This window comes from Notolepis coatsorum (assembly GCF_963971535.1).
Source record: "Notolepis coatsorum genome assembly, chromosome: 2".
Lineage (NCBI taxonomy): Eukaryota > Metazoa > Chordata > Actinopteri > Aulopiformes > Paralepididae > Notolepis > Notolepis coatsorum.
In genome coordinates this window covers 191,599,274-191,627,269 of record NC_140166.1, presented here as the reverse complement: position 1 = coordinate 191,627,269, position 27,996 = coordinate 191,599,274, and the positions used below count along the sequence as shown (strand labels likewise).

Here is a 27,996-nt window from a genome sequence, read left to right as displayed (position 1 = left end):
CACAGATTTTTGAAATATTGATATCAAAGACGCGTTATGGCGTCTTCGGCAGAATGAGCATGGCGGGCAATGACGAGTTTCGGCGTTTCCGGCGATTAAAGTGTTAATGCATATTGTCAGTCAAAACAGACAGTTGCCATTTGTAATAATTACATTACCTCCACTCTGTCTGCAGCATGTCTCTCTGCTCATGGGATGGCATATTTCTTCTCTATCAAAATTATAATGTAGGAGGACTGACTACTCTGTTGTGTTAGTCAGGAGTATTCAACACAGTCAGTGATGTGTGGTGCTCCTTAAGGGGTCCCCACACGGCGAGCGATTTTAGCCAGGCGACAGTTTTTTTTAGCGAGCCGACCGACGGAATTGTATCGCCTGCATTGTTATGAATGAGAGAACACACACGGCAGGAGATTTTGAAGCGACGGTCGGCAAGCTATTTCTGTCGCCTCGCTAAATATCGCCTCAATCCTATTTTTTGAGGTGACTGCACACGGACAATGAGGAAATAACATGACTTCTACAGTAGAAGTAGTGCAGAAGTTCTACTGGTGTATCATTTGTACACCTTTAATGTATCAATACATTCATTGATCAATAACCTACGTATTATTACCTTGCTACTTATGTTCATTATTATTAACGGGAACAATTTAAATAAATAACGTTAGTTTGAGAAGCTATAGTGGTCGCTTGTCATTAACTAATAAATGAACAATGCGCCATGATGCACCTACTAGTGTTTTAATACTCGGGTAACAAAAGAAGTTGTGGATGTTGACAGTTTAATGTCCAGGCTGCAGCTGATGTAGTTTGTAAGGTTTATTGTCCAAAGAAAATGATGGTTGAGAACAAAACAGTTTGCGTCTTCCGTGAAAAAAACATTCTCTTTAAGCAGCTGCATAACAATACTTGTCCAATCGGTGGTAATGAACGTATGGTAGCGATCAGGCATGCAGTAATGTCAGGAAGAATGAGGAGAGGTTGTATTCGTATAGTGGTTTAATTCCAGGTCAATATGGGTTTTACAGGTTAATACTCCCACCTAACGCACAACACAGCTACCTGCTATTAAATACGCTCGCTTCACAACATAACGGGTCCGTCCTCCTATATCTCCCGGGGGGAAGCAAATCACCACACCCCCAGCTAGACAGAGCGACGGTCGCCCCTGGTGTGGAGGGGCAAGCGATTGTCGTTGAGCAACAGGCGATCGCATCGCCAGGCGACGTCGGTCGCCCGCCGTGTGCAGACCACTTTAGTGTCTTGTCTGGTTGTGACTCCTTTGCACCAGTACTCAACACAGTGATGTGTGGCGCTCCTTAGTGTCTTGTCTGGTTGTGACTCCTTTGCACCAGTACTCAACACAGTGATGTGTGGCGCTCCTTAGTGTCTTGTCTGGTTGTGACTCCTTTGCACCAGTACTCAACACAGTGATGTGTGGCGCTCCTTAGTGTCTTGTCTGGTTGTGACTCCTTTGCACCAGTACTCAACACAGTGATGTGTGGCGCTCCTTAGTGTCTTGTCTGGTTGGGACTCCTTTGCACCAGTACTCAACACAGTGATGTGTGGCGCTCCTTAGTGTCTTGTCTGGTTGGGACTCCTTTGCACCAGTACTCAACACAGTGATGTGTGGCGCTCCTTAGTGTCTTGTCTGGTTGGGACTCCTTTGCACCAGTACTCAACACAGTGATGTGTGGCGCTCCTAATAGTGTCTTGTCTGGTTGTGACTCCTTTGCACCAGTACTCAACACAGTGATGTGTGGCGCTCCTTAGTGTCTTGTCTGGTTGGGACTCCTTTGCACCAGTACTCAACACAGTGATGTGTGGCGCTCCTTAGTGTCTTGTCTGTGTAGTGGACTCCTTTGCACCCTTTGGGCTCTTTCTTTTCCCCCCTCTCCCCCCCCCCCCCCCCCTTGTGGTCACTTCCTGCTTACCGTCCATTTCCAAGAAATGTAATCTGATAGGAGCCTGCGTGCGTGGAGTCTCTGTGGGTATGGGGTTCTTCTAGAGCAGCGGTTCCCAAACTTTTTTGGCCGTGCACCCCCTGTCACCTCCCGACCTAGCTCGCGCACCCCCCAATGGGTTTCTGTTAGAAAAAATTGTTGCTGGTCTCCGTGCACAGATTAAATTGTTTATTTTATCTCTTCCCACGGCGACTATGGATAGGGAATTTCTTTATTTAATTAAAATGTTCACGACAATACTCTGCCAGCATGTTTAATATCCATAATACTAAAGGTTTGACTAAGATTTGTATGACATTTTATTGTAATTTTTTTTTTCTTTTTTTTTTTATAACCACCATTAGCCTTTTCATGTCACGCACCACCTAGAGGGCGCTCGCGCACCACAAGGGGTGCGCGCACCACAGTTTGGGAACCACTGTTCTAGAGGATTTGTGTTGTGCTGGGCATTTGCAATTTTGGCTGAAAGTGGAGATTATCACTGTCAAGGATAGTTATACCGGTTTCTTATTTTTTATTTTTGTATTATAAAAAAATAAGTGGTAGGCCCCCCAATTATTAGTGTTGTCGCAGGGCATGTCACTTCCGCACGGGCGGAAGAAGATAGATTTATATGAACCGATTTATGTATAATTTCCCTAGCTCGTCAAGGTTAATTATGATTAAAGAGAACTTTAATGAAAAAAAAGGAAATGATTAAAATATATACATTTTTTATCTTTTCAGGAGGGGCGGGGGTAGGGCTGGGCGATATAACGATAACAATAAATATCGCGATATATTTTAATAATTGATATCGAATATCGAAATTAAAAAAAAAGAGACAGTGGACAGACTTGTCTTTCTTGCCTGCAACTTAAAGTAATGGCTTTGCTTGTCCAAATGACAATACTGACCAAATTCAGATTTCTTTTTCTCTTGTCCATTTATTTTGTTTGCTTTCTAATTTAAAATACATTTTGAAACCGTCTGTACACAGTAGGCTATGTGTGCTAGCAGAACTAGACTCCAGTCATGAGTCACAGTGCACATGTGCGGTGGTTTGTCCACCAAAAAAGCGCCAAAAGATCGAAAATAAACTAGCAGAGCCAGAACTGTTCAACTCCTCTGGAGCCACAGCCAGCAGAGAAGCCGGTTTACTTTAGCTTTTAAACCAGCTGCAGCCTGAGAACTGGAGTGTGAGGGGATGTAACACTAAATATGGCGGCAATGACAAAGAATTGCTGCAAAAAAAATATGTTGTTAAAAAAAAAAAAAAAAAAAAAATGTTTTTTTTATACTTATAACAATTCGATAATTATCGATATCGAGAAATAAAATAAAATTATCATATCGTTATCGCGATATGATTTTTTTCCATATCGCCCAGCCCTAGGCGGGGGTCCCATTGGCGGGCAATGGTAGGGGAAACACTGCAGTCCTATATAGTCCAGTATCTATATACAATATAGATGCACTTAAAGTATAGATACTTACTGCTGTTCATCATGTGTAGGGCTACTGCCCCCTCATCAGGGAACAAAATAAGCAAGCGCTTAATGTAAAATAATTAAAACTGCGGTGTGTTTTGGTCTTACGACAGTCACCTTTTTTGCAGCCACAATCTCTCCTCACGCGTCAATCTCTCCTTGTTTACCAACGTCACACCCGCCACTCATATTCTGCAGCACCTGCTTGCACTGTAATGTTACGACCGCCTGCTATACAGATAAGCTAACATTAGCTTAATAACGTTAAATGGGTTAACGTTGGGGATGGGTACCTTCACATTTGAACCGATACGGTACCGGTACCTGTGAATCGATACCGGTACCCAACGGTACCTTTTTTCAGTACTTTAGTCTCAAAATTTTTTATTTACCTACCTCAGTCGTGAAAAAAAGAATCCAAACTTCAAATAACTACAATTTCTACCGTTTTCGGCTTGCCATTGCTCCGACTGCTTTGTTGTTGAATCAAGTCAAATCCTAGGTAAGCATATATTGTGCGTGTGAACGTTGACATGAAAAGAAAAAAGCAAAAAATAAATAAAAATAAAAATAAAAATCTATCTCACTTGAATCAGTACTCGGTAGTACCGACGTGTTTCGTTCGGTACCTCAAAAGTACCGAATTCAGTACCCATCCCTAGTTAACGTTACAAATATGTGGAACCATATGGAAGGAGTAAGCTGGCAACTAAAAAGAAAACCCACTGGCTTTCTCAGACGAAAAGGATGAGCGGGGCCACCTAACAAAAGAAAGTTTCGAGAGGAGTGGAAGTTTGAAGATAGCGGTGTTTCAAGAGACTGGCTAGTAGGGATGGGTACCGAATTCGGTACTTTTGAGGTACCGAACCGAAACACGTTGGTACTACCGAGCATCGAATCAAGTGCGATACCGAAGATTTTTTTTTTTTTTTTTTTTACTTTTTTCTTTTCATGTCAACGTTCACGCGCACAATATATGCTTACCTAGGATTTGACTTGATTCAACAACAAAGCAGTCGGAGCAATGACGAGCCGAAAACTGTCGAAATTGTAGTTATTTGAAGTTTGGATTTTTTTTTACGACTGAGGTAGGTAAATTAAATTTCTTGAGACTAAAGTACCGAAAAAAGGTACCGTTGGGTACCGGTATCGATTCACAGGTACCGGTATCGGTTCAAATGTGAAAGGTACCCATCCCTACTGGCTAGGCTACTGGGGGCTGTAGTGGTGAGTTGTTAACTTTTTCCGTGTGCCGCAAGTATGTCAAAAAGAAAAACAGAAACAACACGTTTGTCATTGTGGTGTTATTTCACAGTACAAATACGTGAGTCCTCTGCTGTGGTTGTGAGTATCCTTTATTAGCTTAACTCCGTAGCAACATCACACAGGTGTATCTCTCTCGCCCTTCCCGTACCTCCGCCTTGACCCAGAGTACGGTGGCCTGTACAGTGTACACTCTTGTCGTATTAACATAACACCATCATCTGTAGTAAATCAATGAGATTGTGGACTCTGATGAGGACATGCTTGAGAAGCTTTAAGTTAGGTTTACAAAACCTTCACATTTTATTATGTTCTGTTAAATCCTGCAAAGAGGCTAGAGTGAGGAGGTTGATGTTTAATCAGAGTTGTTTTTCATATAGCGTCGATCGGTATCAAACTGCATTTGATGATCTAATATATGCATTTGTGCCTATATCTCACATTCTGGGAAATACTGCAGAAAACGATAAAAACATATTTATACTCTAGACGGTATTTTCGTATGAATGTGTGAATGAAAAAGTAAAACGTTCCTACATCCTGAACGATATATAATCGATGTTGAATGGGCCATAGTAATGTCAATTTAGCAATACAATTTAAAAAGTTATAGCCCTGCAAAGAAGGTGAACATCTCCATAGACTTACAGTACTGGCAGATAATGGTATGAGATGATCAAAGTGGTGGCAGAGAATGGGTTAATATAGCCTACATTAACACATTGGTTGCCAGCCGGATATGACGATTTATCATGCCAGCACGTTAATCAATGGGAGGAACGAGCACATTTGCGAGCGATTAAACTATATCTTAAATTATGGCTATGTGTCTAATACACCCGGTTTATCAATGACTTGCTTGCAGTCAACATGTACAAAACGGATTGTTTTTTCATCACTACATTTCCGTTTTATACCGTTTTGAATACGAGTATAGTTTTGGAGATTTCTAGTCATTCCAGAGAAATCCGCGATAATAGCCATTTACTGGAATACACATGTTGTCATTTTCCGGCTGATTTATGACCGTTTTCAAATAAACGCTAGATTATCAAGATTATTTGTGTTCTTATGCACGATACAAAAGCGGGCTGAAAAATCAACGCCACACACAGACACACACACGTTGTAAACGCTGTGAAAAACAACTCTGATTAATCCAAAACTGGTAACATAGATTCCTTACCTCAGATCAGATGTTCTGCAAAAAGATGAATCCAATTCCTGATCGCCATTCCAAATATTGATCGCGTTTATTGATCCAACGTTATAGTCCGAAACGCATAATCGAAAGCTGCTCCGAGCCTCGCCAGTGAATCTGGTAACAGACACTGCTTGCCAGAGATGGGAAAACCCTGGACCGGAGTTTTTCTCTGATACACTTTTTCACTCAATCCAATCCAATGATGTGCATTACCATCTGGAAGACGATAGGGGGCGGTATTAGCCCTTTTCAAACTCTGAGCCATTCCCAATGATAACGTCAGGCTGGACATATGAAACATTTATGGATATCGCTAATAAAATAAATAACGATTAAATAACGAGAAATCTCGTTATTGGCAACCAACGCATGGCGGCCAATAACAAGAAATCTCGTTGTTGGCAACCAATGTGTTAACGAATTTGTCTTTATCGATACTCATCAATCAACAATCATGACATTATTGCATTACTGCTGATAAGCACGTAATCCGGTTAACTGGTGAAAAATGTTTCTCACTTTTTTTGCTGCAGGTAGACCATCGCTGTACGAATAGGAAGAGCCGTAGCGTGTCACGCTAACCCTTCCAGAAGCTTTGTGGTCCGGCCTTGAACTTTCTATAAATCCATTTAGTTAGATCCAGCACTGAATGCATTTTGTGATTATGATACATTTTCGACGACCGACAACAACTAGCGTTAACTTATTTACGGGTTGATTCAGGACGTGATGTCACACGAATGCCACGTTCGCTCAGCCAATAGACAATTCGTTTTATAGTGTGAACGTATACTTTTATCCAGTGCGCATTTGGATAGTGAACGGTCCTCAACTGTCGTGTCTGGTGTGGGGTGCTAAGCGATTGTTGTTGAGCGACAGCTGATCGCATCGCCAGGCGACGTCGCTTGCCCGCCGTGTGCTTTGGACTAAGAGTTTCTTTAGTTGAGGACGGCCCTAAACATGTAGCCTATGAAAAGTGAAAAGGTCTGTAAGTAGTATCAGTACTCTGCTAATGATGGGGTCAGTGATCAATAGGAGATTGTCTGCTGCCAATTGTGTTTCATTTAGAACTTGTGAAATGTTCTCATGTCTCATCTGCGGCCAGTTAATCTGTATCATGACGGCAGAGGCCAACACTAGTAGACCTCTGTCCTTTTCTCTGACTGTATTATCCCAAGGGATCAATAAAGGAATATCTTATCTTAAGGACAGAAAAGGTGGGGTGAGCCTGTGCTTAGTATTTAAATGTGAGTTTGGGGTGCGCGTGTGTAAGCATGCATGAACGTGTGTGTGTGTGTGTGTGTGTGTTTGCGAGTGTAATTTTTTTTTTATGTGACCCTCTGACTGTGTATGCATTCCTGTGTGCTCACGTGCAAAGGGTCTGACTTGCACTTCCTGGCCCTACTGCTTTTATCGTTGTCACGTTTTTGACAGGGAATACAGGTGGAGACGCACAACACACACAGTGAGTCAGTCTGGCAGATCCAGTGTTAAAGGCTTCCATTTTGTTAGGTAACACCCTAATGGTCTGATCTGTCAGTGGCGTTAAAATGGCAGGGGCTTAACCCTTGGTGTTCAGAACACAACCAGTAGGGGCACACTCTCTAGACTTGCCCAGCTGGCAGGAGAAGGGGAGAGAGAGAGGGAGAGAGAAAGGGAGGGGGTGAATGAGTGAGTGAGATGAAGTAGTGAGAGTTAATGAGTGAAGGAGGGAGGGCTAGAGGGAAGGAGGGAGAGAGTGTGAGCAAGCGAGTGAGGTGGAGAGGGGAGTATTTTTCATTTGGGTACAGTTAACCTAGCTGTGGCTCCTTTCCCTCCCCCAGCCATGGCACCCAGTCAGCTGGTTCCCCCCAGCCCCCACCCCCACTGCCTAGCCTGGTGAACGTAGTAGTCTAGTTTTTAGAGGGTATTCCAAAGGAAAAGCATGGATGAGTGTAGTCTTTGTTTGATGGTCTGCATGTTTTATGTGCGTGGGAGATGACGTCATACTGAACGCAAAACGAGCAGCAATAGTAACCTTTTTATGATGGCAGGGAATCGGCTGACATTGCAGCCATAATTGTCATCACATCTGCCACTAAAAGAGTAAAGAGCCCAGTATCCATATAGAACAGGATTCATCGCTTCATTGTTTTTCATTAGGCAATAATAATCTGTAGTTGTATTACTTTTATTGGATAGTGTAATTGTTGTTTTCTCTCCCAATGAAACCTCATGGACTGTGTTGAAAAGCCTTGGTGTGTTTTAAATGGCTGTTAATGTGTTGACCGGCCGTATCCAGTCCCAGTGGGCAGATGATTACAGTGCTGCAGCAGATCAGATGGGAGAGAGACTAGAGGCTACCTGAGGGGATGAGGCTTTAACATTGATCTGCTGTTCTCTGTAAACCACCAGCCATAATGGGAGACTGTCTGACTGAGGATGCAGCCGCAGTGTCAATCCAGGTCATTGGATTTCCATCTGCTATCAGGCAAGTCCTCTTCATCTTGACAGTAATACTATGAAATGGGAAAGAAAACCTGTGCTGTTATTTGGGATTTGTCATCACGCAGGCCGACGGGACGGGTGTTAAGTCTGCATGAGCCACACAAAGGAATGCTAATTTATTGATTTGATACTGTGCAGGGAAGCAAACGATGTCTGTTCTAATGGGGATTTAGAAAAATAAAGGGGCATTGGTGTGATTTCACATTAATTTAAACGGGCATTGGGAAATAAAAACATGAATTTGAACAGGCATTAGATAAGTAAAACATGAATTTGAACAGGCATTAGATAAGAAAAACACGAATTTGAACAGGCATTAGATAATAAAAATTTATTTGAACGGGCATTAGAAAAGAAAAACATTCATTTCAACAGGCATTAGAAATTACCTGTGATCTCTCTCTCTCCTCTTCTCTCCTCTCCGTTCTCTCTGGCTAATTCTGCCCTCGGGCCTTCTTATTCTGAGGGAAAGGAGAATACCATGTTGTTGTCCTCAGCAACACGTTCAGTCCAATAATCTCTAGCTGTTTATTTTTCCGCCCCCTGGTTTTCTCCTCATTTCTAACGGGAGTTTTATGCAAAAGCCACACCTCCCCGAAGAGGTGTATTAACCCTTTCAATACCACACTACAGAAGGTTAACCCTTTACTATCACACTACAGACGTTTAACCGTCTGTAGTGATAGTAAAGGGTTAACCTTCCGTATTGTCGCAGTGAAAGGGTTAACCATTTAGTAGTAGCGCAGCATTGAAAGCGTTAATAGGTGGGTACTGTGGCATAAGAAGAGACCAAGAGGCGCAGCGATGCCTGCTCGTTCAGCACATCACTGGTATGCAAAGGAGGTGGATGTAAATGTGTGATAATGGATGTTGTGTGTACACACTAGAGGCTGACATGTGAGTGGATTTTTGACTCCCGCTCCTTCCCACTCCCACAGAAATAATTACATCCCAATCCCAAGTGAGAGTTTCGAAAAAATCCCACTCCCACAGAGGACTGATCCCAATCCCGAGCCAAACTTTTATAGAATCCCACTCCCATCCCACTCCCGTTTACCAATCCTGCTCCTATGCAGTACATGGGTCACATCATGTCTGTAGGGCTGTATGTTAACTTTTTTTGCACATGGCACTGGTGCTACAGACTAGAGGTTGATAGTTTTGTAGCACAGGCCAAAATCTAGTAGCACAAGTATACAAATGTGCCTATTGTTTTGTGTTATTTAGTTGCAGTGCCATGTTTGGCTGTCATTTTCATGCTGAAAGTTGACGTCACACAGCCAGACACGTTACGTGTAAGGAATTATGGGATTTGGTGTTGGATGTATGGACTCTACTAGGGGTGGGAATCACCAGTTTCATCACAATACAATACGATATCGATTCTTTGGACAACGATACGATATTTGCTAATATCACAGTCCTCCACGATACGATGCAGGTGCCTGCAATCGATATGAGACGATATCATAAGCCCATTCAACACAATCAGTAACATTTAGATCAACTCAAAAAAGGTAACGAAAATATAATTTGAAAGAAATAAAGGTAGCTCTTTCAGACATTTAAATGAAAAATAATCTATTGTTTTAATACAAATAGACCTCCTGGTCACTGTAAAGTGCCACGTTTTGATATATTGAGCTTTAAACTTGGAAAAAACTTTTTGGAACTCACAACACACAACCTAAAACCCCTCCCTACCTCCCTCTCCCAAACAGTTCCTAATTTTTTTTATGTTGCATGATCATGTATACATTTATTATGTATTTGTTATGTTTAAATATCAACATTATCTGGCCATCCTCAGTAAATACTATCAAACTCCTTTGACCTCACCTACTTGAAAATCATTGACGTAGAGAGAGGGACAAAGAGAGGCTGAGGCTCCCCCGCCCCCTCCCTTTCCTCACTGTTTTCTCTGCCTCTGACCCGGGTTAGCTTAGTTTAGTTACCGGTAGCAGCTAACTAGTTAGTTTTGGTGAGGAATCCAAAGCATGTAAGATGCATTGGAAGCGTTGCGGGGAAAAACAGGCAGGGACTTATTTCCTGGTCGCAAAATGCGCACTCTAACATAACATAGCACGCTGTTGTTGTTGGGCTGCCGGAGCTGCGCTTGGGAGGAAATGCCACAGGATTTTCAAAATAAGAGTATCGATATGAACCGAACGTTGCTAGCTGCCGGAGCCATAGATATTATGGCTGGAGCTGCGCTTGGGCGGAAATGAGACTTGCCACAGGATTTTCAAAATAAGAGTATCGATATGAACCGAATGCCTATAGCACGGTTGCTAGTGCAGTAAATTCATTCATCGCACAGACCGATTTTTTCATAGCACGCTGTACAGCCCTGATGTCTGCCTTAGTTAAATATAAAACCACCAAACATTTACATTAGTGATGCACCGATATATCACTCCGTCCAAATCCTGTTGATTTTGTTGTCATAGTTCCCACTCCCTTCTGCTCCCGTTGACTTTTACTCCCGGTCCTGCCCAATCACGGGATTCAAAGTGAAATTGACTCCCATCCCGTGGGAATCCCACGGGACCCACGGGAATCCCGAAAAGATGTCATCCTCTGGTACACACGTGCACCTCCTCCGGACCTAGGCATGTCTTTTCCAGCAACATCAGGTGTTTGTTTAATGTCAAACACATTCGAGTAATGTGTTAACATCTATTAAAGAGCCTTTTAGGTCTCTGTGTGGCGTTGCCACTTTCTGTTTGTCACCTTTTCGCTAATGTGACAAGTAGCGACACCTCCTCTAATGTGACATGTACGTAGCTGAGCATCGGCCGTGCTCCCTCCCACACCAGGCGAGGGAGCTGTCCAGCATGGACCAGGGGTCTGACATGGCTGCCTGACAGGCTTGCTGGTCTGACGTGGATACTATACTGGGGTCGAGGCCTGCCGAGCCTCAAACCACGAATGAGTATGGAGTGCTAATCCAGGATCATGGACCGGTTCCCTATGACCAGTATTTCTTTGTTGTAATCCGAAAGGAAAAACTGATCCTAGGCTGCAATATGTGCTCTACTAGTTCTTCCAGGCATTTCCCAGTGGAGCTGCTGACAGACTTAATGGTGATATTGGTGTCTCTGACTCACGAGGTGTTTTACAGATGGTGCTGCTGGGGCAACACTGGTGCTGTCAGCAATGCCACCACTACTGATTGATTAAGGATCCATTCTCGGTTGACTGCCTTCTCATGGAACACTAATCCCCCGCCCCTTTTTGACAGTAGGCTACATGAAATGTATATTCTGACGGGCTCATTTCAGTCTGAGCGACGGGCTAGCAAGCTAAAAAGGAGTGGGCTCCCCCCCCCCCCCCCTATTTTAGGCCTATTTCTTTTTAACACCGACAATCATAGATACTCACTGGGCTTGTGTTATTTCTGCTATCCTCCCTCCTCTGTCTCCTGCCATCGCTGATACTGTGAGCCGTCTCTCAGCTCCACACTATCTGGGCCCCTGACAGCCTCAAGTATTGATGCCATGTTTCTCCTGTCATCCATCCGTCTCATATGTCACTTTGAATGGCAAGTCTTGGATAGACTCCTCTTTGAATGGCTAGGCTTGGATAGGCTCTTATGTAGCTCTAATGCTTTCTCCAGTTTTGTCTCCTGTGTTTCATCTCTCCATGTCACACAGCTCTACGGGAGTCTCTCTCGCCAGCCCAGAGGTTGTGAACGACCCCTTATCATAGAATGGCTAAGTGAGATTGAGTGTGATGTAACATTTGAGGATGGACACATACAGCTCCCACTGGAACACACACACACACACACATGTTTTATTCGGTCTCCTCCCCTCCGTTGCTTAGCAGCAGGCTATACAGCACATTGAATGTTGCATCTTCATGATGCCATCCATCTCTTTTGGGACACTAGCCGCACACACACACACACACACACACACACACGCACACACACACACACACGCACACACACAAGCATTGTAGCTCCAAACAAGAAAAGGTCCCCAGGGAAGAGGACTTCTCTTAGTGTTATCCGCAGGTAACCTGGTGACCATTGCGGCTCTAGTGATTCTTGTGCACATCAGAATTACCAATGACGCTGCACGCTGCCTCGCCGGTGTTCACCACAACTGCAGCAATACAGCCAGTGCACTCGGCAGTCAACAGTCCTTCTCAGTCATGCTAAACTGTGGTTTCTCACTATTAGAGGCACTGTGTGCAGGGTAACACACACACACACACACACACACACACACACACACACACACACACACACACACACCTCAGATAGATGGCCTTTGTGCTCAGGGATGGTACAGCAGGGCACATCTGTCCTTGTTATGTACCAAACCAATGTCTCAGAGGCCCTACATGCTCGCTGGGTGTCTTCACTGTACAATCAACACACACACACGCACCCTGCCCCTTAAATTGTAGTAATGATAGTTTCCTTTTCAGATTGTAGTCTAGGCTAGTTTGTATCCAGGTGGTGAACTAGAAAACTTAGCTTGACACCCTGTGGTAAATAATTAGGACTAGAACCAAGTGTTTCTACCTTTTCTCCTTGACCCTCCCCTGACCCCGTACTCCCTGAGATTTTGGTCTTTTCACCCCAGCCCTCCTTGTGGCCCCTATCTCCAGCCCTCCTCGTGGCCCCTATCTCCAGCCCTCCTCGTGGCCCCTATCTCCAGCCCTCCTCGTGGCCCCTATCTCCAGCCCTCCTCGTGGCCCCTATCTCCAGCCCTCCTCGTGGCCCCTATCTCCAGCCCTCCTCGTGGCCCCTATCTCCAGCCCTCCTCGTGGCCCCTATCTCCAGCCCTCCTCGTGGCCCCTATCTCCAGCCCTCCTCGTGGCCCCCATCTCCAGCCCTCCCCGTGGCCCCCATCTCCAGCCCTCCCCGTGGCCCCCATCTCCAGCCTCCCTGTGGCCCCCCTCTCCAGCCCTCCTCATGGCCCCATATCTCCAGCCTCCCCTGATCCTACTTCCTCTCCCTGACCCTCCTGCTACACCCCTGTGCAAAGGACAGATAGACCTCTAAGCAGTATTAATAGCTAGTTTTGAAAGGGACGCGACTGAGAATGGCACAAATCAGAAAAAGCACATGCATACAAACACAACTTATTATAGTAGTAATAATAATATTGTATTTGTATGTCAAAGTACGTATATGTCATTATTTCTTTACACATTATTTCTGTACTTAATAAACATAAGTAAAGGAAAAACTCCATACAAAACTCTCGTCCTCATCGAGAGTAGATGGACAATACATGGGACACAGGATGTGGTTGATTGATTCTCATAGTCTCTCTCTGATTGGGAGCATCTTGACACCTGGCGCCACAATAACGACTTCAGTGACACCAGGGTTAAAGGTGACTTTCTTTTCCCCCTTGTGAGCCCTTTGCATAATGACTCCTTTCAAACGTGCTGCCAATGACTTTACAGTATGTTGTAGTCACTGGTCATTTAACAAAATCGAGACAAATTAGCCTACTTGATAAATTCACGATAGTCGACATTACATGATATGTACACTTTGTGCTCCAGTGGTACATAGCATTGTGCCTCTACTGCTGAAATGTGAACATCGTATTACTTTAGTTTTTGTTTTGGGGAGAACATAATTTTTTGGAGATGGATATTGTTTGCCTATAACTGCGCTCGACATGCTATCAACTGGCTAAAGTAACCTGGCCAGCTATTCACTGAGGACATTTAAGTGAGTAGAGGAAGAAAGGACAAGTCATCCTTTGGATACTAGGGCAAAGTAAAATATATTGTTGGTTTCCTGTTGGTTGTCAGTTTGGCCATGGGTAGGTAGGGAATTATTTTATTTATTTTTTTATTCTTTCCCACGGCGACTATGGATAGGGAATTTCTTTATTTAATTAAAATGTTCACAACAACATGGATGCATGTACTCTGCCAGCATGTTTAATATCCATAATACTAAATGTTTGACTAAGATCTAAAAAAAGAAAAAAAAAAAGAAATTTATAATTTTTTTTAAAAACTCATAAAATATATTGGGTCGCACCTAAATCGGCAGGGTCGGTCGGCAACCGGAAACCAACTATTAATTTTGTTAGGCCCTAGGAGTAATAGGCTCAAAGAAAGATGTGGTGGCAGGCCCTTCATTTTGCTCATAGCAGTCACCAGGAGGAGGGCCTTCACAGTCATGCTCACAGTCTACTTCATTAAACAAATGTTCAGCTTGGGCAAAATGGCTATTGAAGGCTAAGCAAATCTCTTTACCCTCAGTTATCAAACAGTCATTATATTATTACCTCTGTAGGCAGGGAAATGGTAGCCTTGGTTTCATTTGAATTTACTGCTTTCCAAAATTGTGTTGGGTATGAACTTGTGATTAATTCTAAATAATAGCTTGATTTAGCATTTTTGACAGATGATGTACATTTGTTTCTAATCTGTCTAAAAGATAAACAATGGGATGGATCCCCAGAGCGTCTGGCTAGAGTCCAGGCTCTATTCCTTTCTTTGAATAGCAATGATAGCTCAGGTGTAAACCAAGGAGTTGATCTATCCTTCACTCCGAGTTTCTTAAATGGTGCGTGTTTATCAATGATTGATAGGGGAGTTTTACTGAAGAAGTCTAAGGCCAATTCTATATCCGGAATTTCAGAAGTATATGAGATGTCACTATTGAGTAGATAGGAAAGCTTGATCATTGAAATGTTTTAGATTTCTTTTTATAATGTGTGATTTGGTTTTCTTTAGCTTAGTATTCCTGATGCAGGCTATTTGGCAATGATCACTGATTGCTAAATCAAAAACTCCACTAGCAGTGATCCTGTCTAATGTATTGGAGAAAATTAAATCAATTAAAGTAGATTTTGTGTGATTTTTGGGGTTTGGCCTAGTTGGTGCATTAAAAAAAAAAAAAAAAAACGATTAAAAAAAAAAAAAAAAAAAAAAAAATTATTCTTTTTTTAAACTCATAAAATATATTGGGTCGCACCTAAATCGACAGGGTCGGTCGGCAACCGGAAACCAACTATTAATTTTGTTAGGCCTAGGGGTGTAACGGTACACAAAAACCACGGTTCGGTACGTACCTCGGTTTTGAAGTCACGGTTCTGTACGGGTTTTCGGTACAGTTGGGGAAAGTTTGGCTTTCCATGTTCCACTCAGGGGTGATGTACTGTGCAGTAACTAATTGTACTTGTAGGGCTGTCAACTAATATTATATATTGAAATTAATAATCGACTTGTAAAGAAAAAATTATTATTATTATTATTATATTAGATTGTGAAAAAAACAGCCCCCGGTTGGCGGTTAACATACCGTTGTATTCGTTCAGTACACTACACAGCCATTCGGTACGGTACGGTACACACTGAAACGGTTCGGTACGGATACGTGTACCTTTACACCCCTATTGGATACTGAAGGAGACGTCTGAGGGAGAGAGCGTGGGTCTGTAAAAAGTCAGAAGGCTGCGCGCCTGTCATTCACCCACCTCTCGAACAACAGAAATAGCGTTTTGTTTACATGAGCTTACCATTATGAAATTGGCCAATTAACTGTTTAACCGATAGTATTAGTCTGCCAAAATTCTTACTTGCAGATGGTTAATCGATTGACCACTGACATCCCTATTTCTACCTCCAGCGAGTGTAAAAACCTTTTTTCAACATTGAGAATGTTTTTTCAACATGGCCATTTCTTTCCAGCTTTTCTAATACAATAAGTCATAATATGCATAAGAAAACATGGTTAACCCTTTCACTGCCGCACTACCAAACGGTTAACCCTTTCACTGCGACAATACACAGAATGTTAACCCTTTCACTGCCGCACTACAGAAGGTTAACCCTTTACTATCACACTAGTGTGCCAGTGAAAGGGTTAATGATGCTTTCCGCCTCCTGTTGTCTGGCAGCGTTGTTTTGGAATGTCCGGCGACGGCGTCGTTCTCCCCCCACCCTCTCTCCCTCTGTTCTTGGGGGCGGTTGTGGCCTCGGCTTCCCTCTGCCAGTCTGTCTCTGCAGGGGTTAAACCTGCCCCAACCTTCTCTCAAACGCAGACCGGTTTAAACCGGTTTTCAGGGAAGTGCTTTGTGTCTCCCATGGAATCTTGCGAAGGGTCATGTGGAGCTGTGATGATGTCACAGTGGACTAGAAAGACCTTGAGTGAGCTCTTCGAATCATATATATACAGGATGGTATGTATGTATGTGTGTGCGCTTCAAGTAGACTGTCAGACAGCCCAAATGACTGTCAGCAAGGTGTGGTAATGGCTGGATGGAAGGCAGAAAAACAAACGAACAAAAAAAAAGAAAAGGTGCAATAATGCATACATCTATATTGAGATGAATTTTGTCCATCCACCACTACCCCCTCTCCTTTCACCCCCATCAGGGGCATATAGGCCTAGTTATGAATGGATTAAAGCCTAGGTTTGTGTCGACATACCCTGCACAACCTTTGGTGTATATTCAAACTAGGACTGAACGATTAATCGATTTTAAATTGAAATCGTGATTTTAAATGATGCAATTAAAAATCGCAAAGCCTGCAATTACATTTCTTTTTAAATTTGTATATTTTTTTTTTTATTATTTAACCCTTTCACTGCCACACTTATGTACATCCTTATACCATCCTCTGCCAGCTCTATTTGTCTATGGAGAAGTTCCCCTTCTTTGCAGGGCTATAACTTTTTAAATTGTATTGCTAAATTGACATTACTATGGCCCATTCAACATCAATTATCTATCGTTCAGGATGTAGGAACGTTATACTTTTTCATTCACATATTCATACTGAAATATGGTCTAAAGTATAAATGTTTTTATCGTTTTCTGCAGCATTCTACAGAACATGATTTATAGCCCTAAATGCATTATATTGATGATCAAATACAGTTTGATAGCGATCGGCGCGAGATAAAAAATTTCAAATGGACATGCTTCTAGAAGTTACTACTTATCTGATGTTGACCGGATGTGGGGGGGGGGTCGTTTATAATTCCGTGGCCAACGTTAGATGATTCATCTAGTGTGGGTGATATGATCATTAGAGCAGTTTGTATCGAACACGGTAAAAAAAAAACGCTGAAACTTACCCCAGTCTCCTCGGGCCGTTGGGCGATGAGCGTGGAGCAAACGGATTCCTATTATGGGATGTTGAAATATGCGATCCATCTCCAGGTTGTATAATAGTATATACGTCCAAATCATGTTGTTTATCGAGTTATTGGTAACGGATCGCTATCCATTGTGTCAAGCTCGAGTCCCGGGACATATAGCGAGTGGTCGGACCGAATTAGGATGAGCACCAGTTTCCGTTTCCGGTTTGGGCGATCCGCCGATCGGCCACCAGATCGCGCTCTTTTACCGTTGGAGAGTTGAGAGGGGATCAACAGTAGATCTCAAGTCTCCGCGGGAGAAATATGATTGCGATCACAGATTTTTGAAATATTGATCTCAATGACGTGTTACGGCGTCATTGGCAGAATTAGCATGGCGGGGAATGACGTGTTAAGGCGTCCTTGGCGATTATAGTGTTAACCAGGAAGTCCCATTGAGATACAAGATCTCCTTTGCAAGGGAGACCTGGCCAAGATGACAGCAATAACATTTGCAATACATCACACGGCAATAAAATGTGCGATACATCACACAAGAACATAATAAAAGTGCATGTATACAATACATCACATGTAAACACAAAAACACAAAGCAGAATAGTCTACATGATAGTAAAAGTGTATGACAGTATAATACAGGGTAATACAGTAATTTTGCAGTTGGGACCCGACTACAGAAAGCAGCAACATTCTTCTTGTAGAAAGTTATGTAATACAGATTTAAATTCACCAAGAGAGACCGGGGTGTCTAAGTGGATATGGTCCTGTAGCTAGAGCCATATGGAATCCGCGATCACGGAATCGCGGACGGAATCGCGGAATTGAGCAATAAAAATGGAATCCACTATAAAAGAAATAAAATAAAATAAAATGTTTTAATTTTTTTTTTTATGTTGTGGGACTTGTACAGCACTTTGTTCAACTTTGTCAGTGCTGTAAAGTTTAAACCTTTTAAAATCTTAGACAAACAAAACACTTTGCTTTCATGAAATATTGTAAGCCGTCATTTGAGGCTTTATAAAAGCAGCACAATGAACACAAATCTGTCAGTGCCGAGTCCGACCTCATCTTAAATAACAAACAGCATTGCTTGTTGTAGTTAACAAAGAGAGGCAGAGTTGATTTTGCAAAAATATATATAATTTTTTTTTCTTTTTTATAATCAAATTTTATTTTCATATTCGAATCCCATGCCCATCGAACGAAGCTTCGAAGCTTCAAAGTATTTAAGACAGCCCTATTAAATGGACTGTTATATCTTATTAAATTGTGGACATTTATTCATTCCCACTTATTAGACACTATTTCTGATGGTAAAATGAGCGTACAAAGCAAAATACAGAATTCTGAAATATTAAAACGGAAAAAACGGAATTTGGAAAAAAATAAAATGGAATTTGGAAAAAAATAAAACGTATTTCATATGGCTCTACCTGTAGCCCATTCCATGCCCAAGGTGCGAAGCTTGAGAAAGCTGTTCCTAGCTAACCCTGCTCAAGACAGAAAACATCTGAGCTGAGTAAGGAAAGGGTGGGGGGGAGAGTCTCTCTCTCTCTCTCTCTCTCTCTCTCTCTCTCTCTCTCTCTCTCTCTCTTTCTCTTTCTCTTTCTCTTTCTTTTTCTTTTTCTTCTCTTTCTTTTTCTCTCTCTTCTCTCTCTTTTTCTCTTTCTCTCTCTCTCTCTCTCTCTCTCTCTCTCTCTCTCTCTCTCTCTCTCTCTCTCTCTCTCTCTCTCTCTCTCTCTCTCTCTCTCTCTCTCTCTCTCTCGGTTCAATTAATGTTTAAGTAGAAAAACGTGGCACTATAAAAATTAACTAGATAGTTGATGATAATAAACATTTAACTTCATTAGCTGAAGTATTCTAAAATCTTTTAAGCCATTCTCCTTTTGTGTGTGTGTGCACGCGCGTCTCATATCTGGTCTGACATCAGAGGAAGTTTGATAGTATTTACTGAGGATTGCCAGATCATGTTGATATTTAAACATAAAAAAATATATAATACAAAATAAATATACATGATCATGCAACATAAAAAAAAATTGTAGGAACAGTTTGGCAGAGGGAGGTAAGGGGTTTTAGATTGTGTGTTGTGAAATTTAGACTTCAGAGAGGGAGAGTAAAGTACAGAAAAAAAGGTACCGTTGGGTACCGGTATAGATACCCAGGTAAAAATAAACATTTTCAGGCTCGGTGTCCCGAACAGACCCACTGCTTAGGCCAGATGCAAGCCGCATTGTACAATAAACCTCTGTGGGGCTGCTTATAATCACAAATTTTTTCGCAATCGCAATTTCTGTAAGAAAAAACGCAATTGGATTATTTCCCAAAATCGTGCAGCCCTAATTCAAACCACACACAACTTTTGAGTAGGAAGCCGACATGTTGGTGCACATGCATGCATTGCGTTTGTTTCATCCTTCTGCTGTGTAATGGCTAATGGGTTATCCCAGCAAGTGTACTAGGTTATCCCAGCAAGTTAAGTGGGTCTGTCCGTCCCCTGTGCTCTTACTGTAATGAATGGAATCAAGGTCAACATCTGGAGAGCTGGCATTAGGAGGGTTTTCCCTCACACAGCTTGAAATACCAGCTAAATGGACTGTTGCCACATTTGTGCCTCCTGAATTGGGATGGGCACGATTATTCACGCACTCGAGTACCTAAAAAATGGACTGTGAAATTGAGCTTTGACGACCATTAAAACATTTAGAATAAAATAAATGTACTTATATGAGAAGTACTATGAACCATGTAGTGGTTGTGTGTAGAGGAATCATTGATGTTGTTCTAAAAGGTTGTCAATAGAGTTTATCAAAAAATGGTTTTGCAACTTAATATATATCCTTTGGTTTTCGCAGACGGTATAATGGTTCATGACTAGTAGGGTGACATTTGTCATAGTTTTGACTAGTGTCACAATACCAAAATTGTGACTGATACCAGAACCAAGTTTAGTATCACAGTGCTCTATTCTGAAACGATACTTGAAACTGAAACGATACTGATTCGATACTCTGTACCTAATGGATCAGAAACGGAATGTCCACAAGGGTTGATCACATTTTTCAATTCATAGTTTATTAATAACCTTGAATTTACATTATTAAGCATAGGCTAGGGCTGGGCGATTAATCAAGTTTGAATTAAAATTATGATTTTTGCTAGATTTAATCACAAACGAGATAATTGAGAACTATTATTGCGCCGAATGCCGTGTTGCTCTCATTTTGTCTAGTCATAAACGCTGCGCACCCTTCCTTCACAGCGGTGTGCTCTGCCCCTCCCCCCAAACCCAAATGGTAGTTTCCGTTTGTGTTGAGAGGGAGGAGGAGCCATGGCACACTTCTCTGGTTATTTTGAAATGTCTTTAGTAACTTGTAGAAGATGAGAGAAAGGCAACATTTGGTCAGGAAGAAAGGTAAAACAAATTCTGTCATCATATGATGATCTCAAATCAGTGAATAATTGTGTTTAATAATGGAGATTTCAATATCAATCAAAATAATTGTGATCATGATGTGATTTTTTACATAATCGAGCAGCCCTAGCATATGCCTAGAACAACACCATATTAAACTGAACAAATATGAAATATCTATTTAAAATAAAACAATTTTAAACCAAATAATCTTAAAAATAAAGCAAAGCATTTAAAGAATACAATACACCATATATATATATATCAGTTTCATTTTCAGTAAGGCCTAACAAAAATAATAGTTGGTTTCAGGTTGGTTGTCAGTTTGGCCATGGGTAGGTAGGGAATTTATTTTATTTTATTTTTTTATTTTATTCTTTCCCACGGCGACTATGGATAGGGAATTTCTTTATTTAATTAAAATGTTCACAACAACATGGATGCATGTACTCTGCCAGCATGTTTAATATCCATAATACTAAATGTTTGACTAAGATTTCTATGAAACTTTATTCTTAAAAAAAAAAAAAGAAGAAAAAAAAATCGTATTTTTTTTTATTTTTATTTTTTTTAATATATAATTTTTTTTAAAAACTCATAAAATATATTGGGTCGCACCTAAATCGGCAGGGTCGGTCGGCAACCTGAAACCAACCATTATTTTTGTTAGGCCTAAGCATGCACTCTTTACAATATCCTGTGATATCAGTCTGTATTTGAGACGGGTCCTTTGGCTGTTTTAGGATCTTGGCCAGGAATACAAGCATATCCACATGCTCCCCTGTCAGCCTTATGCACCTGAAACAGACAATGATGTCGCAGGTGCTGGAAACTTGTTCTGAGGCACAACTGAAAGCTGTAATACACATTTATGTTTTTGCAAAGTATGCAAGGATGGGCAGGCTCTTTTCATGATCTATCTTTCCACCAGGAAAGTGGGTCTTCCACTGCAGTTGGATGTAAATGTCAAATTCATTCACAAGTCTTTCAATGGGGGTATTTTCTAGGTCCACTCTGAGATTGTGCTGTTGCCCTCCTTTTTTCTAACATTATGCTAGACCGAAAGCACTTTTCAGTCTGTTTTCTTTCTTCTCAGTTGGTTGTTGCACCACTGAATCTTCTTGCTCCTCCTGATTATGTTCAGCTCCATGTTCTCCTCTAAGGAGGTCACGTGTGAGAGCTCCCCGATGGAGCTCATCCTTCACCTCCTTTTCCATTAGCTACAAATGTCATCTTAGAACTTAAATCTCTTATCTTTCTTTACATGTTAGTGTGGTGTCAGAATCTTTGTCTGCTACAGGAATATATCTTCCATAGTAGGGGCAGGACAGAGGAGACAGTTGGATCTGTCTCTCCACTTGGAGCATCTGTGAAGGCACTCAGAGGAGCTAGAACATCCCTCTGTTTCCAAAATGGTGAGGTCTGTGTCTTTAAGCATGAGATGATCATCTTTGATTCTCTGCCAGGACTGCAAACTGCTTGCTGCTGCTCCCAGAACCTGTCCACCATGTTGCAAGCTGAGTTCCATCTGGTGGGCTCACCATGAATGAGCTTGTGCTCTGCTACCTGCTGTGCCTTTTTTTTCTTTTTCAGCGATTGTGTCCGTTTGTGTGACCTAAAGAAGGCTGAGACTACTTGACTGAGCCTGGATGGACTTGCGGCCACTCTGTTTTTTTTTTGATCCACTTTTTCTCCCATTTTTCTATATTTTCTCCCATCCCAATTTCGTATCATCCAATTCAACCCTCCCCTGTCACGAACGCTGTTTCTTGCCTCCCACAAGCCGGCTGCAATGTGGACTAAGTCATACATAGCACAAGTCCCCTCCGGTACTTGAGGTAACAGCAGTCGCATCTTTTCACCTGCGCAGCTCGATCTCTGTGTCGAGGAGTAACGCGTGGGAGGCTCACGCTGCCCCCGACACTTCCTGATTCTACTGCGCAGGCGCACCAACCGACTTGTAGGAGTCGCTTGTTCACAACGTTCGATCCCCACCCTTCAGTTTTCCCTCCCCGTAATACGGCCAATGTGTATTACTGCGGACGACCAGCTAAACTGAAAACAATGTGGAGAGCTGGATTCGAACACGCGAATCCTAGCGTCTCCACACTGGTGGCGAGTGCCTTGCCCACTACACCACCTAGCCGCCTTGCGGCCACTCTGTTAATGTCTATGGCTTTATTTACCATGGGATTCAAAACATGGGATTCAGTTGAGGTCTCCAACAGCCTCACGGTTGTTGCTGACATGATGTTTCAGTAACCATTTCCTCAAAGGCTTCAGTCAGGCTCTTTGCACTGTGGTCAGAATATAGTGCTGTACAACCTAAACACAAAGGCTGCATCTCCCACGATGCGCTGATAAACTGGATGATAACGGCCACGGTGTCTACAGCTCTGCTTGTACATAGATCTGTTGAGCATGCGTAGAATGGTTTCTCTTCTGATCTTTTTGTAGTTTTTTGTAAAGTAATTTATTCCCGTCACACCTTTTGTCCAACTCACGCACAACACTCAAGACCCACAGAGTATACACGGGTACCTCATCCAGACAGATAAACTCTGTTACTTACTGCCCTGTTAAGTTGTTTGGCATCTTTCCCATCTTTGTGGTACTTTTGGGTCAATTGAAGGGTGGTGGTAATGGTAGGCTGACTTGTGATTGATTGCTTGGTGGTTTCACTTGAACCCTGTAATTAAAAGAAGAGGACACGAAAATTAGACGTGTTGCAAAACCATGAGAAGTTTAAAGCGGTTGTTTTTCGGCCTTGTGTCTGACCAGGACCTGGATCTCTTTAGTAACGGTACTGTGTGACCTTTCTTGCTAACACAGCTTTGTTGCTTGGTTTGTTAGACTGGAATCGAGGCAAGTTGCATGTGCCGTTTTGAGGAGAATTATATCTTTGTTCTCTGTAATGCTCATCTTTGTACCATCTGTATTTTTGCAGTGAATCATGTTTTATCCTGATATTGATTGCACAGAATAAAGTGGCACATTTCTGTAATTTGGGTTTACTGGCGCTCTGCGGTCTGGGCCAGTCTTTATCAACTGGCCCTGGGGGTTACAAACCATGCTTTCAGGCCACCTGGCCAGTGCCAATGTTGCCCTTGCAGTATAAGATCCACGCTCTACCCATTGAGTTGGGACAGAAGAGAACCAAAGGACAGTGCTTATTGTAGAGTGTAATGATCTATGTGCTGTTTGTCAATATGTAGGTGCAATGTTTCCCTAACCCCCCACATCTCCCTCTCTACTTCCCCAGGGAGACAGAGGCCATGTCGGAGGAGGCGGTGCGTCAGACACGCAGCCAGAAGCGGGCTCTAGAGAGGGACCATGCAACCCCTTCTGGGTCCCCAGTGGATATAGACAGTAAAAGGGTGAAGCTGGAGAAGGGAGATCCACCTGGGAGTCCCTTGCCCTTTGTGGGAGCCGGAGCTGAATCGGTGAATGTGAAGTCGGAGCAGGCGGTCAAGGTAGCAGCCAGCATCCTGAAGGCCGGGGAGGTGAAGGCCACCATCAAGGTGGAGGTTCAGACGGGGGACGAGCCTGTCGACATGAGCACATCGAAGAGGTGAGATCCCAAAAAGAGAAGATGTTTGTTTTTATGTGTAAATAAAAGGACCTTTGCACTTTGAGATTGCCCTGGTCTCATCTTGTTTTCGTAGGTGTATATGGTGTGATATCAGTTTGCCATACTACACAACATCACACTGCCATTGATGTTGAAAAAGGGTGGAAAATACTCTTGAAAGACTTGAACCTTGTGAAAACCACTAGGTTGTATATTTTGGCAAACGTTACTGTACAAGCCATTCAAACCCATGCATCAATCAGGAGCACACAGGAGTTAACAACCAGACTTAAGATGAGGGATATTGTGTATACTATAAAAAAAAATTAGGATGAGTTGCAGCTTGGCCAAAAAGTGTTGCAGACAACCAGTATGTGATCGAGCATCTACCATTGCAATGGCTTTCAAACAACAATCGTGTCTCACCTCTTTTCAACATCAATGGCACTGTGAATTGTTTTAGTAAGGTAAGCTGAGATCACTATACACCTACGAACGCAAAATGTGTTAAAGATGAGCAATCTCTGATAACGGCAAGAAGTCAACATTAGACTGTTGTGGTCCTTTTTAACCTTTGTGCTTTTAATTTAATAGTTGGGATGTCAATGAGTACTTGTTCACAGATAATTGAAATTGGTGAGTCAACAAGAGTTTGAACATTTGCAAAGGAAGTTATAGGGCAGTGGTTCTCAACCTGTTTAGGATACAGGGGTGAGGGGGGGGGGGGGTGGTTCTGGATGACTAATGAAACTTTTCACAAACTGAAGCAGAGCAGTTGTGATCCATTGGTGTGTGTTGATGTAGTGTTTATTTAGGTGTGTTTTAGTGTGCATGCATAGGAGGTGCACGTACGTGTGTGCGTGCGCGCACCCATAGCATAATCTACTGGTGTTCTCACCTCTACAAATGTGCTCTAGCTAGTGGTCTGACAGAAGTCACACAGGAAGTCGATATGTGCTTCTGCCTCCTGCCCCCATTTTGAAAAGTTTGAGGCTCTGAGAGGCCCGGGCTGGGTTTTCTCCCACGGCAGCACCTGAACTCTCTGCCTCACACTTCACACAAAATGAAGGCTACGTGTCACAAACTGGTTCCAACTGGCCGTTGCCATGGTTTCCACGTTGGAAGGATCAGTTGGAGGAAGGAGGGGCCAGGAGGGGTGGTGGGTGTGTCACATGACCACCATGCAGAGAAATGCCTGATGTCATGTGATGGTTTGGTAGTGATTAATACACACACACTGAGATGATGGGAGGGAGGTGACTCAAATGAAAGCCGACTTGGATTCCTTTGATCTGTATGCTGATATATTACAAGTTCACTCTCAAGTGTCTCCTTTGGCCCCTGTTTGATGCTCAGCATGGGTTGTTGTGCTTACTCACTCCTAGCTGATATTTATTGACCTTCTAGAGTTATAGCCAAGAGGACGTATTCCTTTTAACCCTTTCACTGCGACAATACACAGAAGGTTAACCCTTTCACTGCCACACAACAGCCGGTTACCCCTTTCACTGCCACACTACCTTCTGTAGTGTGGCAGTGAAGGGGTTAAGCCAAATGAGTAAAAAATGTTGACGTGTCCCAGAGGAGGACATGATGGCACAGCCTTGATTTAAGTTCCACTGACCCGTAGCGACCTCAACACCCCCCCCCCCCCCCAGAGAAAAAGAGAGGAGAAAAAACAACCATTAGAAGATCTAGTGATACTTTTTAACCAGTTTCATGTTGAATAGTATGGATTGGCTGCATCCTGTTTTAACAGAATCTCATATTCTGTCTGTATGGACTTTATGTCATGAATGGAGTGTAGCCTCGTGCTGCAGCACTGTGTATGTGGAGCCATAAATGTAGAACCATAGGCACGCAGAGGCACCAGACATTACATAACCAGGCTGTTGGTTCTTGTTGTGTTGATGCGTGTGTAAGCTGTTTTCAGCTACTACAGTGGCAACTAGCAACCAGGACATCTTGACAAAGGGCTCGGCCATCAGTTTGTCAGAGCACAAGCCAAGTTTTATTAGGTGAAAGACTTGGGCTGGGGTCAGCTACATTATGGTTAGCTTCTCCTTTTGTCATAAATGATTAAGGACAGTGATTTGGAAGCTGATGCACTGCTAATACTGGTGATTGTGAAGCCATTGGTTGTGGTGGTCACTGATATTTTTCTTTTTATAAAATAATTCCATAAATAGATTTGTATGTGTAGTGGTTGCTGATATTGGCCGTTCATAAAATAAATAAATAAAAATACTTTTTTATGAATAAAAATTAGGGATGTCCGATATTATCGGCCGATATCGGCAGTAAAATGTGATATCGGAAAATATCGGTATCGGTATTTTTTTTTTTTTTTTTTTTCCCAACATTTATTTAACCTTTACTTACCCAGGCAAGCAAGTAAGAACCAATTCTTATTTTATTTATTGTCAAAAGTATGCATGTTGGTTTAATTCAACAAGATATGTAATGTTAATTTTTACTTTTTTAATGATCATATTTTGCACAGATAATGCTTACATTTAGAAAGCCTTTTGAATGCATCCAGTGAAAGTATTAGTTACCTGAAATTATTCTGTTTTTTTGGGGGGAAACCCTGCATATATCGGTATCGGTTGATATCGGTATCGGAAATTAAGAGTTGGACAATATCGGAATATCGGTATCTGTAAAAAAGCCAATATCGAGCATCGCTAATAAAAATGTATTGAAAACCGTACATTACCATCTTGCTAGCTGTGGAAATGAGCTTAAGGATTCCCTTGCATGTCGCCTATCAGTCACCTTAATTCACCATTAATTGGTATTGGCTGAAAAGCAAATATCACTAAATATTAGGGATGTCCGATATTATCGGCCGATATTGCAGGGTTCCCACGGTACCTGGAAAACATGGAAAACATGGAATTAATTTTTTCATTTTCCAGGTATGGAAAAGTCATGGAAACTGAGCAAAAGTGAACACTTACATGGAAATAGAAACAGTTGTCCTGGACAATTGTATTGGATGATGTGTAAAATAGTAATAAAATGAAACTATTGAGCACAAAATTAAGATGAGTTTATAAAAACCCTCTTGGCATCCTATATGGTATATTGGATGTTGGAATTTGATCCAGGCAAGTTGGTGATATGGACTTTCAAAGTATAGTTTTGGATTGGTGGACTTCAGGAATAATAACGTTACTCGTGATCTCAATAGAATGGTCAAATACATGCATTTCCCAGCCAACACGGGAGCCTTGACATCTACAGTCTGTCTTGTTTTGGATGAATGAGTAGAAATAAAAAACGGAAATCTTGTTTTATTTAAGTAGTTTTGACATGTGATATAGATAAAGATATTGTTTCATTGTGTATTGATTAACTTTACATTTGCGCTTCATTACTTTACAAAAGTTATACTGGCACTAGGACTGACCCCTATTAATCGATTAGTCGACTAATTGGTCGAAAGGGGCCGTAGTATATATATATATTTTTTTTTTTTTTTTTTTTTCAAAAGAAAAGAGGCATAGAAGCGTGGCTA

At 42.1% G+C, this 27,996-nt stretch overlaps 1 protein-coding gene across 3 annotated transcripts in view; it reads left to right on the top strand.

Annotated features, from left to right (window-relative positions):
* Nucleotides 1-27,996, top strand: part of gatad2ab (GATA zinc finger domain containing 2Ab) — a 96,859-nt gene that overhangs the window by 29,818 nt on the left and 39,045 nt on the right. For 2 of the 3 annotated variants that reach the window (XM_084307250.1, XM_084307249.1), the window contains exons 2-3: nucleotides 8,298-8,373; nucleotides 24,165-24,473. In XM_084307250.1, coding sequence (XP_084163376.1) covers nucleotides 8,303-8,373; nucleotides 24,165-24,473 — 380 coding nt within the window. In that variant the 5' untranslated portion in view covers nucleotides 8,298-8,302. The remainder of the gene's footprint in view (nucleotides 1-8,297; nucleotides 8,374-24,164; nucleotides 24,474-27,996) is intronic. The other variant, XM_084307251.1, reaches the window with a different exon arrangement.